An 18,437-nucleotide genomic window follows, 5' to 3' on the forward strand; every position below is an offset into this window, starting at 1 on the left:
GCCGGGGGTGGATGTTCCGGGACCTTTGGCCTCCGCTGTTTTCTCAATTGAGCAGGGGGACTGTTGATTGATACGGCTAGTGGCGGTATGTGAATATATCCGCATGCTGTCGCTGGCCGTGTCGATTGGTGGTTTTGCTGTTTGATTGGGGGAGGGGTGGGGGCCGGGGGTCTTGGGATGTCTATCCCCGGTTGTGTATTTTTTGGAGGTGGGTGTCCCTAGTGGAAGAAGTTGTACAACAGACGCGTAAGAGGCCTGTCTGTTGTATAACAATGATGTTGTTGTTGTCATTGTTGTTATTATTTATTATTTTTTATTTAAAAATACGTATGAAAAAAAAATGAACAGTGTAAACAATATCATTAACTCTGAATATAAAAATATGAGAAAAGCAAACAAGACGCGGTCTCGGACTGGTGGGGGCCCCTGATTCGAGGTCTTGGTGAGTCGGAGTGTTAAAGAGGCATAATGCTCTGGTTCGCTGGGGCGCCGGATTTGGGATCCTCACGGGGTGGGGACCTTGGTTGTCGATACTGGAGATGACGGGTGCTCAGGTAATCTCGCCTTATGGTACATACATGTGGGTGTATGCATATATATATGTATATATATGTATGTGTGTATGTATATATATATATATATATACTCTTATTAATTTATATATTTAATTTATACATGACTATTTTACTTTTCATTATTCTGATTCAACTGATGGTCTTGTCATTGTCGTTATTATTATTATTATTATTATTATTATTATTATTATTATTATTATTATTATTATTATTATTATTATTATTATTATTGTTATTGTCCTGTGATGTCTTGTTTATTAGTATTGTTATAAAAAAAAAGAAAAAAAAAATAACAAACAGCATTGCTTGTTGTAATTAACACTTTGCCGCCCAACCACGAGTTAACTCTGGTTTCGGTGCCATGCGTTGAGGACCAGAGCCACGAGTTAACTCGTGGGAAGTTGTTATTGTTTTATTCCATATTAATAAACTGATCAAGATCCCCGATCGACTCTGCAGATTTACCCGCCTCCTTGAAATCGGCGACATGCAATACCGGCCGGATCCTCTTAGGGGCGCCATCGCTCCACTGCAGTATCATTGAGGGCGAATGGGAATTTTTTTTATTTTACTGTCTATGGGCGTTTCATATGAGCCTGGATCCCAAGCGAACATCCTCCATCTTTGATCACGGTTCGAAGCGCAGATTTCAGCCTGGAATAATGGGATTTATGATCAGCCAATGGACATATCGATCTACCAGATGCCGATGAATAATGGGGAAATGCTGCCGGTGATCACATGGGCTGACGGTAGGATACTCTTCCCCCAAATTACAGCCGGATTGGACATTGTTGTAAAACGCAAGCGATCGATCAGTGAATGTGGCTACTTGAACGCACACTGTATTGCTAATCAATAATACTGATCGGCGTCCCCCGCCGCCCCCATTTCATCCATAGATGCTCTGTAATAGTCCGGATGCTAAGCAGTTTGTTTTATTTCATTCGTATATATACAACAGAAATGCCGTTCGATATAACGTGACTAGCCTTTAGCCCTATAAATAGCTTTCCAGAAAAAATACGAGATGAAAACTGCGACAAAAGCTTATATTTACGACGCTATAAAATGACAACCAACCGATGGATTTTTATTTTCTTTAAGCCATTATGAAGGCACGGTTTATGCACTCAAGTGACAATGAGAATGGACAGATAGCAATACTATAAAGTATATATATAGCTATCCAAAAGTACATTGGGTTGTTTACAAAGCGTGGTCCTCCAGCCACATATTAGATGGCTAGGGCCGGTCGTCAATGTGTTAACAAAGAGAGGCAGAGTTGATTGTGCAAAAAATATATATATCTTTTAAATAAGTCATATTTTTTCTTTTTTTTACATAATCGAATTTTCTTTTCATATTCGAATCCCATGCCCATCGAATGAAGCTTCGAAGTATTTAAGACAGCCCTAGTTCATGAAGACCCTGTATTGTGTCCTCCAGGCTGTGTGTGTGTGTGTGTGTGTGTGTGTGTGTGTGTGTGTGTGTGTGTGTTCATGAAGACCCTGTCTCGTGTCCCCCAGGCTGTGTGTGTGTGTGTTCATGAAGACCCTGTCTTGTGTCCCCCAGGCTGTGTGTGTGTGTTCATGAATACCCTGTCTTGTGTCCTCCAGACTGTGTGTGTGTGTGTTCATGAAGACCCTGTCTTGTGTCCCCCAGGCTGTGTGTGTGTGTGTGTTCATGAAGACCCTGTCTCGTGTCCCCCAGGCTGTGTGTGTGTGTGTGTGTGTGTGTGTGTTCATGAAGACCCTGTCTTGTGTCCCCCAGGCTGTGTGTGTGTGTTCATGAATACCCTGTCTTGTGTCCCCCAGGCTGTGTGTGTGTGTGTTCATGAAGACCCTGTCTTGTGTCCCCCAGGCTGTGTGTGTGTGTGTTCATGAAGACCCTGTCTTGTGTCCCCCAGGCTGTGTGTGTGTGTTCATGAATACCCTGTCTTGTGTCCTCCACGCTGTGTGTGTGTGTTCATGAAGACCCTGTCTTGTGTCCCCCAGGCTGTGTGTGTGTTCATGAAGACCCTGTCTTGTGTGTGTGTGTGTGTGTTCATGAAGACCCTGTCTTGTGTCCTCCAGGCTGTGTGTGTGTGTGTGTTCATGAAGACCCTGTCTCGTGTCCCCCAGGCTGTGTGTGTGTTCATGAAGACCCTGTCTCGTGTCCCCCAGGCTGTGTGTGTTCATGAAGACCCTGTCTTGTGTGTGTGTGTGTGTGTTCATGAAGACCCTGTCTTGTGTCCTCCAGGCTGTGTGTGTGTGTGTGTGTGTGTTCATGAAGACCCTGTCTTGTGTCCCCCAGGCTGTGTGTGTGTTTATGAAGACCCTGTCTTGTGTGTGTGTGTGTGTGTTCATGAAGACCCTGTCTTGTGTCCTCCAGGCTGTGTGTGTGTTTATGAAGACCCTGTCTTGTGTCCTCCAGGCTGTGTGTGTGTGTGTGTTCATGAAGACCCTGTCTTGTGTCCTCCAGGCTGTGTGTGTGTTTATGAAGACCCTGTCTTGTGTCCCCCAGGCTGTGTGTGTGTGTGTTCATGAAGACCCTGTCTTGTGTCCCCCAGGCTGTGTGTGTGTGTGTGTTCATGAAGACCCTGTCTCGTGTCCCCCAGGCTGTGTGTGTGTTCATGAAGACCCTGTCTTGTGTCCCCCAGGCTGTGTGTGTTCATGAAGACCCTGTCTCGTGTCCCCCAGGCTGTGTGTGTTCATGAAGACCCTGTCTCGTGTCCCCCAGGCTGTGTGTGTGTTCATGAAGACCCTGTCTCGTGTCCCCCAGGCTGTGTGTGTGTTCATTAGGGATGCACCGAAAATTCGGCCACCGAAAGTTTTCGGCCAAAAGTGGCCTTTCGGCTTCTGGCCGAAAGAGTTTTTTCACCGAAAATATATCACCGAAACAGAAGCAACCTGTAACCTAACGCGTGTTGTTGTGATGATGTCATCAAAACGCGGATTCATTACATGCGCGCTGTGAGCTCTTCAGTCCTGCGTGATACTCCTCTTGGGACTCGGGAGCAATGCATCTCCTCGGGAGTCGCGCAGTTTCTATGTAAACTCCACGCGCAACGAGTCCAATAAATGCGTCTTTAACATACTTTATCCTTATTTACTATATGCCCGTTGCGGTTAATCACTGAGTGATCTAATATGCATATTATTCAGAGCGAGAGGGGGAGGGATTGTGTTTCTCACATTGACGCCGTCTGTCGCGCGTCTACTGTGCCAAAGTCATCTGGGGACTAGAAAGGTGCGCTCAGTAGAGCACAGATGTCCGCCTCTCTCTCTCTCTCTCTCTCACTCACTCACTCACTCACTCACTCACTCACTCACTCACTCACTCACTCACTCACTCACTCACACACATTGATTGACTGAAAACTTTATTAACAGATTGCAGAATGGGTACATTACAGTACAGCTCAATACACACAATTGTTAAGGGGATGCAGACCAGAGAAAGACTTTCGTCTTGTTTACATCAGGGTCCCCCATTTTCAATTCATCAGGACATATATGACATACAGATAGACAGTACTGCTACATCTATACATTTATGACATACCAGATTTGCAAATACAGTACTGTTTGTGATACAAAAAGACCCATAATAGTGATTATTTATTATTTAAGTTAAGTTTTGCCATAATCATATATTTTTCCATAATCAGGTAGCTGAACAACATTGGTAAAAAAAAATTCTATTCTATGAATCATTTTCGGCTTTCGGTTTTCGGCCAACTGTTTCCTATTTTCGGTATCGGTTTTGGCCAAGAATTTCCCATTCGGTGCATCCCTAGTGTTCATGAAGACCCTGTCTCGTGTCCCCCAGGCTGTGTGTGTGTTCATGAATACCCTGTCTCGTGTCCCCCAGGCTGTGTGTGTGTGTGTTCATGAAGACCCTGTCTCGTGTCCCCCAGGCTGTGTGTGTGTGTGTTCATGAAGACCCTGTCTCGTGTCCCCCAGGCTGTGTGTGTGTTCATGAAGACCCTGTCTCGTGTCCCCCAGGCGGTCCACACCCCTCTCCAGCCTCCCAAGGCCTACATCTACCCGTACCGCGGCATGGACAATGTGGCCAGGCGGAAGTTCGCAGCCATGGTTTCCACCGTGGACGAGGCGGTCCGCAACGTGACCTACGACCTCAGGAAGTACGGGTACTACCGCAACAGTGTCATCATCTACTCCACCGACAACGGCGCCCAGCCCTTCACCGGCGGGAGCAACTGGCCGCTGCGTGGTCGTAAGGTAACGTGGAGGGTTTTTCATGTGCTTTTTGTGTATTGTGTACCATTTTTGTACATGTTATCCTTAAATTAGGATTATTATTTTGTACATGTAATCTTATAAAGTTAGGACTTTAACTTGTGTTAATTGAGGTTGTAAAACCAGATTTGCCATATATATATATATATTTATAATAATAGTAACTTTATTTGTATAGCACCTTTCATACAAGAATTGCAGCTCAAAGTGCTTTACAGCAGGAAAGAGACGGGCACAAAAAGTGCAGGCATATTAAGTCACAGTTTTTCCTAGGATCTCGCATCCCAATAGGCCACTTTGTTTATTTGTTTAATTGTAATTATCTTACTGCATTGACTGATAATTAAATTTAGTTTTTAAGATAATTTTACATATATACTGTATATTATATATATATAACACTGAAGGGTAGTTGTTTTAGCCATGACCTAGCAACCTTTTAGCCATGACCTAGCAGACTTGAGTGCTACAAAGTGATTGTAATTCAGGGAGGTTGAATAGGAACGGAGGCGGTGGCCTTGAAGCAGGTTTTAAACCGTGATGGCGTCCCACAGGGAACCTACTGGGAGGGGGGAGTGCGCGGCGTGGCGTTCGTCCACAGCCCCCTGCTGCGGCGCAGGAGGAGGGTCTCCAGGGCTCTGCTCCACATCACTGACTGGTTCCCCACGCTGGTGGGCCTCGCCGGGGGCAACGTCAGCCAGGTCAGTGACACTCCTCTCAGCACCGTCTCGGTAGAACGCTGTGGTGTTTTGTACACACTTCCGTAATAGCCTATAGCAAACTCCACCCTCTTTTCTTTGAACATCCAATCACAACGGTTTCTTTCCTCAGATAAAGAAAAGAAGGCGGGGTTTGAGGTAGGTCAATTGGGGTCAACGTATGCAATGGATTTCTGATAGTGGAGTTATTTGATGGAAGTATTTGGTTTTGGTTACACATGGTGATGATAATGATGATCCAGGAAGTCCTGTACTGTACAACACCTCACTAAATCCCTGTATACCTTCCTGTACATTTACATTTTACTATAGTTATACCTTCCTGTACATTTACATTTTACTATAGGTATACCTTCCTGTACATTTACATTTGACTATAGTTATACCTTCCTGTACATTTACATTTGACTATAGTTATACCTTCCTGTACATTTACATTTTACTATAGTTATACCTTCCTGTACATTTACATTTTACTATAGGTATACCTTCCTGTACATTTACATTTTAATTACTGTATATTACTGTACTGTATATTGTCGGACTGTATATTTCAGATTTTTTTTATGTATATCTCTGACCGTGTATTTTTATTTGATTCTTATTCTTATTCCTATTATTTTTGACTAACTACATGTTCATTGTGGATCAACAAAGTACTTCTATTCTATTCTACCTCCCCCCCCTAGAGCCAAGGTCTGGATGGTTATGACGTTTGGGATACAATCAGTGAAGGGAAGGAGTCTCCTCGCCTGGAGATCCTCCACAACATAGACCCCCTGCACAGAGACCCTGCACCCGCCACTGCAGCCCGCAGTGAAGGCCAGGCGGGCCCTGCCAAGACAAAGGGGACCACAGGTAACCACGACAATAGACCTGTTCGCCGTTTACAAACATACCGTGTTCGAGCCAATCAGCAATACCAACTGAGTCACGTGACTAAGGCTACGTTTAGACGGAGAGAGTCTGAACAGAAACCGCAAAAGTCGTCTTGCGGTCTCACTTTAAATTTTGCGTTTAGACTAGTGTTTTTGGGATGGAATTCTCCGTGCAGACGAGGCTGTAACAACTCGAGACAACGGAGCCCCGCTGTCACACGGTTGGCGCATATGTCACATGACGTGCTGTGAAGACCCGCCCTACTCTGCCTCTGATTTGCAGACTGTGGGTGGGGAATGTGACCAAAGCAGAGTCACTCACAGACAGTGGGTCCAGTCATAATAGTTGTGATAGCCGCGGGACAGATTCTTGTGTATTTAAAAGTACTGCCAATGTAGCCTTCAGGTGATCGCCATGGATAGAATCAGACATGCTTTGTTTACGCTTCTAGGCTACTGGCGCATGCCTGTGATGTAAGCAGTACGCGCGACGAGAGCCTTGACAACCCTTTCGTCATCGTTTTATGCGGTTTGACAGTTTAGATGAGAGCGCAAAGGTTTATCGTTTCTAGGAATTCCACCCTGGAAGGTGGTCTCACTTTTTTACGGTTTCACCCCGTAAAAACGCCGTTTCCGTATAAACGAAAGGCACATCCGAAAAAATATTTTTGCGGATTCACCTGCTAGCGTTTCCGTCTAAACAGGGCCTAAGTTGCTCACTACCTGCGCGAGCTGCTGCGCTAAATAAAGTACAACGGGGCTCTATGGAGAAACCATGACACTCCCCTGACTAAAAGTTGATTGAAACGAAAACGGCTGGATGTCATTTTACCAAATCAGCATGGCTGCGAGTGTGAGTCTTTCACCTTTTACATATATGGCTTTGGCATGGATTGATTGTTTAGAATGCTAGCATGGCTAACAAATGCAATTATATTGTAGTCTGCCCTGTTGTTCTGACCAGGATTACGTTCCTTTTGCCTCCTCGATGCGCGTGCACACTGAGTCTGACGTATACAGCAAACAGGCCTATAGAAACTCCTCTTAACACATCCAGCGTCAAAAACGCTGTCCAGCGTTAATGCCCGCCATGCGTTGTCTGCCAAGATCACTGTACAGCGTTTTTGAGATCAATATTTAATTTTTTCGCCATGGCATTCATAATTCATCCACCCACCCCCGGTGCTGCAGCTGGACCCTAGATGTGACTGCAACGACGGCTCAATACCACCGCCTGGTGGATGGTCGGGCGAGTTACACTCGCAAAACAGGAAGTGCCATCAGTGCATCGAGGAAAGTCCTCCGGCAGTCGCATCTCGTTACGGGACTCCCGACACACACTATAGTATGGATCGCTTTCTAAACTTAATAATCTATATGATTTCGCCGTTTATTGCGCCATACAAACCGGAAATGGACCTAGGCGATCTGCGTCGTATAATTGGGATCTTTCACCGCCAGTCTCATTGGCCGACGGTAAGGGGAATATAACATTATTTTCAACCCGATTGTGCGTTTCCTTGTTTGTAATCAGTCTGATCAATATATCCACCCAACCTACATAAAGCAGTTACTGATGATCAAGGAATTATAAATGACCCCCCCCCCCCCCCTTTCCTTCACGCATGATGAAGCATAATGTATACCGATCATATACATTTGAATTTTTTAATATAGCGTGTATGGGAAAGAAACGGCAATCGATAATCTATATATGCGTTTGGGCCTATAACTAGCGTTTTTGGAATTACAGCAGAAAAGATTAAAAACATACTTATATTCTAGAAGGTATTAACACAACAATGTATGAATGAAAAAATATAACGTTCCCACATCCTGAACGATAGATAATCGATTTTGAATGGGCCATAGTAATGTCAATATAGCAATACAATTTAAAAAGTTATAGCCCTGCAAAGAAGGTAAACATCTCCATAGGGTTTCAACGGTGGCAGAGAGGGGTATGAGATGGGCACAATGCCCGGCAGGCAATGTGTTAAAGGTATTGTCTGACATTGTTTTGTTTTAGTTGATTGTTTTTCTTTACTGGTCACTTGCCACAGTGGCGGATTTTGTTCCTTGGGTTCCCTCAAATGTTATGTTCATTCATTCAAACCTTCATTTACTCTCGAAAAGGACAATTGACATCACCCTCATTTTCAATGTCATCAAGACTTAGACATTTCAATGCATACATTTTTTATAATAATAAATAATAACAACTCTATCTATATAGCACCCTTCAAACATGGACCGCAGCCCAAAGTGCCCCACAGCAAGTAGCACAAAATGAACACAGGCATACAAATCAGCATACAGTCGACAGAATAAAAACAATGTATAAAATGCAGACTAGGTATAAGAATAGGTATAAAAGATAATAAAAGTAGTGCAACGTAGAAAGTGCAGACATAATAGGCATAAAATAAGTACAATATAAGGAAAATACAAACAATCTGCGTGCCACTCACACCGCCATGCACGGCTGCAGGGATGCCAGCCAGCGGTGTTTGATGTTTGAGAGCCAAAGGCAGCACGTCACCAAGTAAAGGTGTCAGGCGACTTACACGTTGCACATAATAAAACATGGCAATGTCAGACTTCTTTATTGAAACCATGGTTTCAAAGTTTCAAAGATGTGCAAGTAAATTAATAAATAAGAGAATAACAAAAAAAAAAGTATCTTTAAAAATATGTAAAAAAGAAGGATGGAAGAAGAGGGAGGAAATGAAGAACTAGAGAGACTAGTTGGAATTAAGAGAGAGACGTCGTGTGAACATCAGTCTATCCTTGGACTGCTTCCCTCTTACCCTTGTGGGTGTATCTCACATAAAACTATTAAGTATGGTTTACACTCAAATTACACCCTCTTACTGTTACCTAAGGTTCACGCTGAACCTGTGCAAACAGGCCTTGAAGGCCATGGGACCGCTTGAGACAGATGTGCAGCTAGATGAGTACATGTAGTGAAGGGTTTAGAGGCAGTAATTGCTTCCCTTGTCTTGTCTTTTTAGACATGTGATTCTGTGAGTTGCTACTGCATGTTTCACTATGTGTTTTTAATGTTTGCTTTTATGTTATTTGCAACACTGTATTGCCCCCGTGGGGTGGTATCCCTGTCGCCGTGCATGGCGGTGTGAGTGGCACGTGGGCCGTTTGTGTTTTCCTTTGGTCATGACGTGCTTTATCAGGGGGTGTGTCTTGGATGGGGATGTGGTGGGGATTGATGTGTGGGGTGTTTGGGGGACTGGCTGTTCTGGGGTGGGGGGGGGGGGGTTCACATGCCTTCGAGCAACACTGTACTTATTGTACATATTTTATGCCTATTCTTATGTCTGCACTTTCTACGTTGCACTACTTTTATTGTCTTTTATACCTATTCTTATGTCTCCACTTTATACATTGTTTTTATTCTGTCGACTGTATGCTGATTTTATGCCTATGTTCATTTTGTCCCATTTGCTGTGGGGCACTTTGGGCTGCGGTCCATCTGTGAAAGGTGCTATATAAATAGTTATTATTATTATATTGTAAAACATTTATGCATTGAAATGTCTGTAAGTCTCGACGACATTGAAAATGAGGGTGACCTCAATTGTCCTTTTCGAGAATAAATAAAGGTTTGAATGAATGAACAAATCCTGGGCCAGGGCAGACAAGGATGATACAATCAATTTGGAGTGAAGATTCCTTTCTCAAGGTTTAAGTTCAAGTTTGGTTTTATTTGTCACATAAAGTACATGTACATTACAGTAAAATGCTTGGTTCTGTATGAGCCTCCTGAGAATGTGCTTCATACAGTAAAATAAAAAGTAAGTAAAAGTCAAAGAGGAATAAAGTCCCAACACTATACAAATACACAATATACAATATAATGTACAACTAAAGAACAACTTAAAAGAACACGCCAACATTTTAGGAAATTAGCTTACCATCTTCTCCAGAGAGAGACAAGAAGATAGATACCAGTTTTCTCTCTGTGCGTTCAGTAGAAAGCTATCTGGCTGCACGTTAGCCTAGCTTAGCACAATGAATGGAAGCGGACATGGCCAGTTAGCCTAGGCATTGTATAATTTCCCAACATTTTGGCATGTTCCTTTAAGTACAAGTACAATGAAGTAAAAATGCAGACAATGAGGTACAAAAATGCAAACTTTTCAAAATGCTAAAACTAGGTATGGATGTAGTGCAGGGTGGATGTGTGTAGATGTATTTAATAAATAAATAGATCAAATATGGTGTAGCGTTAAGTGTTCAATTTTATTTTATGGTAAACAATCTTTGTGTCCCTCAACTGTGTTTTCTTTACGTTGGCAGTCGCCTCAAAGAAGGTCCCGGGTCAGGCCTCCAAGAAGCCCAAGAGGAAAGCCATGAAGCGGGAGCCCAAGCAGGAGTCCAAGCTGAGGTCTGACCTGACCATCGCTAAGAAGCTCCGCACCTTCTCTACACCCTTCCCTAAGTCCAAGCCCCTCCCCCGGCCCAAGCTCAAGCACCTTCCCAAGTCTAAACTCAAGCCCAAATCCAAGTCCCAAGTCTACTCTCAGCACCAGCCTCTCCCTCAATACAAGCCACGTTTTAAGTCGCAGGCTAGAGGGATATTATCCCAGTACCAGAACCTGTCACTTTCACAACCGCACCTGCCCAAATCTCGGCCTCGAACCCAGCCGATATCTCGGCCTCAGCCCAACCCCCAGGCCCGAACAACCCAGTCCCAGAACAATACCAATACCAGTACCCAGCCAGTGTGGGATGCATCTGTCCAAGCTGCCATAAGAGTTGGAGACTGGAAGCTGCTGACAGGAGATCCAGGCCACGGAGACTGGGTTCCTCCACAGGTACTGTTACTATTATTACTGTTACTACTACTATTACTACTTTTTTGATTTGATTTGATTTGATTTTTCCTGTCTTACATACAGGTGTATGCCCAGCCCATATGGGCTTACACGACACATAAACAATAAGTATATAATAGTATACTTGACAATTTATGACATTGACAATAGGTTATATAGACCAAGATGGCCACAAAAAAAAGAACTATAACTAGGGGTGTAACGGTACGTGTATTCGTCCTGCGAATTTACGGTACGGCCGTCACGGTGCGGTACGCGCAGCCATATGAAGAATACGCCTCACAGCGCACACACACCAGTCGTGCATGCAGGCAGTCGCGGGTTCCGTGTCCGTGTGAGAACAGCGCGCGGCACACCGAGTCCGACTTCAGAGCGGGCGAAAGTGCACGGAGGAAGGCACATTTATATTGGAACAGCTGCAGGGTCATTACAATTTTACAGTTTTCTTTCGTTTTCTTGTTCGCCCAATAATGTCAACCAAATGAAACCAATGGAAAGACACACACACGCGTCGCCAACAAACACACTATTCTCCCCCGCCGGACTCTCAGGCACAACTGATCAAATAAAAAAAGAAACGTACATACTGAGCTCCTCTCCAGTTGAACTGCTACTACTGTGTTTAAATCCAAAGAATCCTCTGCCATTGTTGTAACATGTCATCTGTTCTCTAGTATTCAGTCTCGTGAAGTTAAATTCTCTCTAGAAGTGAAACTGAAACTTAGCAAGGATAAGTTGTTAAAGGGACAGTAGGCAATTAATTTATTCAGGAAAATCTATTTAATAATTATAATAATGATCATAAATATATAATAATAATTATAAATTATTATATAAAAAAGAAAAGAATTAAAAAAAATTATAAATTAAATTATAAATATATTTTTTTCTGTTGTACCGAAATCATACCGAACCGTGACCCCAATACCGAGGTACGTACCGAACCGTGGCTTCTGTGTACCGTTACACCCCTAAATATAACACAAGCTGTGAGCAATGTATGTAAACAATGAAACAAGAGGAATTCATATACAATTATATAGGATATAGTGTGTTTTGTCTCAAGTGCCATGCTTTCTCCAAATATCCTGCAAAACTGAAGATCTCCACAGACTGCCAAAACAAATCCGGATTTACTATTTGAATTTTCTCAAATAAAGCCTGCTATTATTACTGCTAGTACTACTAGTATTACTGCTACTACTACTACTACTACTACTACTACTACTACTACTACTACTACTACTACTACTAGTAGTATTACTGCTACTACTACTATTATTACTACTACTATTATTACTGCTACTACTACTACTACTATTATTGCTACTACTATTATATACTATTATTATTACTACTACTATTATTATTACTGTTACTGCTACTATTACTGTTACTAATAATAATAATAATAATAATAATAATAATAATAATAATAATAATAATAATAATAATAATAATAATAATAATAATAATAATAGATCAAATTTATATAGCGCCTTTCTAGAACCCAAGGTTGCTTCACAATCAGGACAAAAAATAGGGCTAGGGAAATAGGGGGGAAAAAGGGGGATGAGGGAAGGTAAGGGATAATGGACTACTACTACTACTACTACTACTACTATTACTACTACTACTACTACTACTGTAACGGCCAAAATGGATTAATGTGCAGTGGATTTATGTGACCAGAAGGTGGCGCTTCTTTTATTTAAGCGTCAGGTAAACCTGTAGGAGGAGGAGTTTTGACCCGGAAAAGGGCAATGGTTTTTTGACCGCACGCACGACGCAGGTCTCAGGTCGAAATGTTTGTAGGCAATTAGTTATTGTGACGTTCATTATTATTTATCAGTTTATGAAGACATCCTGTTTGACGGTGAGGGAAAATAAACACCATTTTCCCAGTAAGCTGCCTGCATTGTGTCATTGGGACAAGGACTGTTTTTGGTATGAGACCAGGAACGGCGCGTCAGCCAGTCTTAACTAAGGGATCAAGATTTCTCAGTAGCTCCGTATAGGACGGGAGCTCCTTTAATATTAGTCAAAAAACCGCGCACCAGTTTGGACTCTTGCTTGGAGACTGGGGAAGATTCGCCGCGTTAGGGGACGTCGGAGAATCTCCACCGGAAGAAGGCGAGGAGCTGCTGCTGTTGTTGTGTGGAGGAAGGGATTCTACTGTTGCTGCTGCATCGGGGATCCGCCTGCAGCCGCTCGTGGACGAGGAAACACACCGGTGCTGCCCCGAAGTTTGGCTGAGGATCAGTACTGGACTGCGAGTACTGATCCGTGAGGCGACATCATGGTACTCAACGCAAGGAGGTATGTGAATAGTGCTATATAAATACATGGCCATGTAAAATTGTGTGCACACATAACTTGGGGTTGAGCGTAAATCCATGGTTGCTGAAGAGGAATAACACTCGACTACGCGGACCTTTTTTGTAGTGACTATGTTGCGCGACTCGTCACCAGCCGTCTCGTTTTAATTCAGACAATCTAATAACATGGCGACGCGCAAAACGGCGTCAAACGTTTCCATGGAGACCACAGCGCGCTCCGCTGTTAGCGGTGACGTCATTGGGAAACGTGTCGTTAAAATGACTGCCAAGGCTGTTGCAGAACATTGTGGCAAATTGGATGCCAGCGGAAAACGTAAATTTAACATGGCAGCCAAGATAAAAGGTTCAATTCTTGGTTTCATGTTAAATAATGAGAAGGAAAAAGTAGAGAATGCTCTTACAGATTTGAATCAGGTGTGTTATGAGGCGAAATGCATACATGACAATCTGTTGGGTTATACAAAGTAGGAGATAAGCACAGCTTCACTAACTATAGACCAGTGTCATTGCTCTCACAGTTCTCGAAAGTGCTTGAAAAACTGTTTTCGCATAAGTTAGATGGTTTTGTGGAAAAGAATAAACTGCTGAGCGAAAGCCAGTATGGCTTTAGGCAAAACAGATCAACAGCGACTGCCTTAATGAATATTATTGAAGAAATAACAACAGCAACAGATAAAAGGAAATTAACAATAGGGGTGTTTATTGATTTAAAAAAGGCATTTGATACCTTAGATCATAATATTCTAATTTCTAAATTACGTTCATATGGTGTGAGAGGAATGGTTCTTGAATGGTTGAGTAGTTATCTCCACAATAGGCAACAATATGTGCAGTTGGCAGATGTCAAATCTGAGCTCATGAAGATTGAATGTGGGGTACCGCAAGGTTCGGTTTTGGGGCCCAAACTCTTTCTTTTATATATTAATGATATTTGTGATGTTTCAAAACTATTACAGTTTGTCTTGTTTGCTGATGATACAAATTTTTTTTGTTCTGGGAATAATTTAAAGGAACTAGCTGAATATATTGTGTATGAAATGACAAAGCTAAAGAAATGGTTTGATGTAAATAAGCTATCACTGAATCTGAAAAAAACTAAATTTATGATTTTTGGCAATCGAAAACTAGATGAAAATATAGTACTGACCATAGATGGAGCTGATATAGAGAGAGTTAATGAATTTCGTTTTCTTGGTGTGATTATGGATGATAAATTAACATGGAAATCGCACATAGCACACGTTAAAAAAAATATGTCCAAGAGTATTTTTGTTATGAATAAAGTAAAGGATGTGTTAGAGTATGAGGCAATGAGAACACTCTACTGCTCACTCATCTCACCTTATATCAGTTATTGTGTTGAAGTATGGGGGAATACTTATGGGACAAATATAAAACCATTATATATACTACAGAAGAGGGCTGTACGAATCACACATAAAGTGAGTTATCGAGAATAATTAAACTTGAAGACATGGTTAAGTTTCAAACAATGTTAATTATGTTTAGGGCAAGAAATAATACACTGCCAGAAAAACTACAAAATCTTTTTTATTTAGAAAGTGAGTTTAGTAGGAGAAAATACAATTTTAAACATCAGTTTGCACGTACCACACTTAAACAGATGTGTCCTTCAGTTATTGGTGTAAAGTTATGGAATTCTCTCCATAGCGAGCTTAAGGGATGTAACAGTGTTTATCAATTCAAAAAAATGTATAAAAAAAAAATATTTAGTTAGTATGAAAATCAAAATGTGATCTGAATAGTGAGATTTTTTTTTTTCTTTTTTTTTCTTCTTTATCATTATTATTATTTAAAATGTTCTTGTTTAACTGTGGATTGTGTTTCTTTTATAATGGTATAAATGATTATTTGTGTAAATAAGGTTATACGCCGACCATTAAGAAAATACATGTTAGTTTAGGAATAAGGGGCAGGTAATTATAAGATTTATTCTTCTTCCTGCTCCTTTTGTCCATGGAATAGCTATTTATGATTTTTTAATGAAGAAACTATGATTGTATTATTCCATGTGGCAAATAAAAACTCTGAACTGAACTGAACGTTACATGATGAAAAAGAAGAACAAGACACCTGGTTTAAAGCAAAAATGTTGTCAATCAATGAGTGTATTTCAAATGCAAAACTGTGGGTTTCAAATATTGAAGGTATAACGAATGTACATGATGAAAATGATGGTAAAACAACTGAAGGTGATTTGCATTTAATGGATGATGGTATTGCTCCAAATGACAGTGTGTCAAACATTGTGAGCAAATATTCAAAAACAAGTAGCAGGTCATCTGCCAGGATCTTAGCTGAAGCCGATAGAGCTGCACTTCTCGCTCGTGCTGATTCTCTAAAAGAAAAACATGCTTTGGAGGAGCAGGAGCAACAGTTGAAGGAGCAGGAACTAAAGTTGAAGGAGCAGGAACTACAGTTGAAAAGAAAAAAGGAACAACTGGAGGTGGACACTGAATTGGCTGCAAGCACTGCAAGGTTGGCCGTGTTGCACTCCTCTGAAAGTAAACGTTCATCTCGTGCACCTTCAAATGCAATGAGTTCCTATTTTGAAAAGGAACACCACAAGGTCTTAAATCCTGTTGCAAGAGAATACCAACCTGGGACATTAACACAACGAAATAAATTGACACAATTGTCAATACCACCAAACAAGCCTGTGGATGTGAGACCAAAGGAACGTGGTCAATGGCATAGCACTGCTGCTAACCGCCAATATAATCACAACCACAAGGAACAGGAAAGCAGAATGGGAACAACTGACAATGTTCTAATCAATTCAAACCAACCTGCAAACATGCTTACCATCATGGAGAGGCAAAATGAGATAACTGCTGCTCTGGTGCAGCAACAGCATTCCAGGTCTCTGCCACCACGAAATATCCCAACATTTGAAGGTGACCCTCTCCAATACAGAACATTCATCAAAGCATTTGAACAAGGAGTGGAGGAAAAGGCAACAGACGCTGATGCTTTGTATTATCTGGAGCAGTTCACAAGGGGACAGCCACAGGAATTGGTGCGTAGCTGCCAGCATATGGCTCCTGAGCGTGGTTACGCAGTGGCAAAGGGTCTTCTTAAAGAACACTTTGGAAACCAGTACAAAATAGGAAGTGCCTACATGCAAAAGGCCTTGGCATGGCAAACAATCAAATCTGAGGATGTCAAGGCACTTCAAGCCTACTCCTTATTCTTGCGTGGCTGCTGCAATGCAATGGAGGAGCTTCAGTACATGCAGGAGTTGGACATGCCTGTCAACATGAGGGCCATTATATCAAAATTGCCATTCAAGATGAGGGAGCAATGGAGGAGTACGGCTCATGGCATAATGGAAAATACACAGGAAAGAGCTCACTTCGGTGATATGATCAGGTTTGTGGAGCGACATGTTAGCCTTCTTTCTGACCCTCTGTTTGGTGACATACAGGATCCAAATTCTGGTGTGGTTGGCACAACATCTCTCACCAGGTTTGAATCATATCCCAACAGAGTGAAAAGAAACATTGTCGCCACCACAGTAATATCTGAGAGAGCCAAGGAGCTGACATCACCAACACCAGGTACAGTGAATGCTAGGAGAGCTGGATGCCTTTGCTGTGCTCGCAGTCACTCGTTGGAGGAGTGCAAACAACTGCAGGAGAAGAGGCACAAGGAGAAAATGTACTTTCTGAGGGAAAAGGGAGTTTGCTTTGCATGCTTATGTGTTGGTCACATGAGCAGAGATTGCGAAAGGCGCTTGGTATGCAAAGTCTGTGGTCAAACTCACCCCACCCTGCTTCACATCAAAAGGCAACCATCTTCTCCAGAACAGTTAAAGCAACCAACTTCACTGCAAACATGTGGACATACAGGGGCCGGTAAGGACCGGTGTGTATTAGCCATTCTCCCTGTGAATGTGAAAGCAGCAAACGGAAACATAGTACAAACATACGCCTTCTTAGACCCTGGTAGCTCAGCCACATTCTGCTCTGAACGCCTAATGCAGAGGCTGAATATCACAGGCAGAGGAACCACCTTCCTACTGAGCACCATGGGGCAAGAGACGGGTGTTCCAGCTTACTCCTTGACTGGGTTGGAGGTAGCTGGTTTGGACAGCGATGACTTTTATGTTCTTCCGGAAGTTCTCACACAGACGAAAATGCCAGTCATGGCTGAGAACATGGTGACACCTGAAGAACTGTCTAAATGGTCATATTTGTCCAACGTACACATCCCACGCCTAAAAGCAAATGTCGACCTGTTGATTGGAACCAACACTCCCAAGATATTGGAACCTTGGGAGGTCATCAACAGTCACAGGAATGGCCCGTATGCTATAAGGACAGTGCTAGGGTGGGTCGTTAATGGTCCACTGAATGGAAACAATTGTGTTGTGGAGTCAGAGTTTCCCTCTGCTACAGTGAACAGGATCTCTGTGTGCAGAGGGGAAGAAATGCTAGCCGATCAGGACAAACACAACTTCAAAGAAGTAGCTGTGAAGGAGAAGGAAGTGTCCAGAGAAGACCTAAGCCACCTGGAAACATTTGAAAGTTCAGCAGTGCTTCAGCAGGAGAGGTACTGCTTGAAATTACCTTTTAACAAGGAGGTCTGTCTGCCCAACAATGTGGGAGTGACTAAGCTGGATACAGCGTTTGAGGATGGACTCTTGAGAGTTGTAGGAACATTGAGCAGAGGATCAACACCAGAGGAAGCTAAACCTCCACTCATTCTCTCCAAGGACCAGCATGTTTCAATGCTCATTCTCAAGCATGTACACCAGAATCGGAGACATGGTGGAAGGACTCACACAATGTCCAAAGTGAGGA

At 42.5% G+C, this 18,437-nt stretch overlaps 1 protein-coding gene across 2 annotated transcripts in view; it reads left to right on the forward strand.

Annotated features, from left to right (window-relative positions):
* Positions 1 to 18,437, forward strand: part of LOC311227058 (arylsulfatase I-like) — an 83,083-nt gene that overhangs the window by 57,884 nt on the left and 6,762 nt on the right. Inside the window, exons 7-10 of one of the 2 annotated variants that reach the window (XM_084312575.1) lie at positions 4,523 to 4,801; positions 5,374 to 5,520; positions 6,228 to 6,396; positions 10,734 to 11,251. In XM_084312575.1, the coding sequence (XP_084168701.1) occupies positions 4,523 to 4,801; positions 5,374 to 5,520; positions 6,228 to 6,396; positions 10,734 to 11,251 (1,113 nt within the window). The remainder of the gene's footprint in view (positions 1 to 4,522; positions 4,802 to 5,373; positions 5,521 to 6,227; positions 6,397 to 10,733; positions 11,252 to 18,437) is intronic. The other variant, XM_084312576.1, reaches the window with a different exon arrangement.

Source organism: Notolepis coatsorum (genome assembly GCF_963971535.1).
Source record: "Notolepis coatsorum genome assembly, chromosome: 4".
NCBI lineage: Eukaryota > Metazoa > Chordata > Actinopteri > Aulopiformes > Paralepididae > Notolepis > Notolepis coatsorum.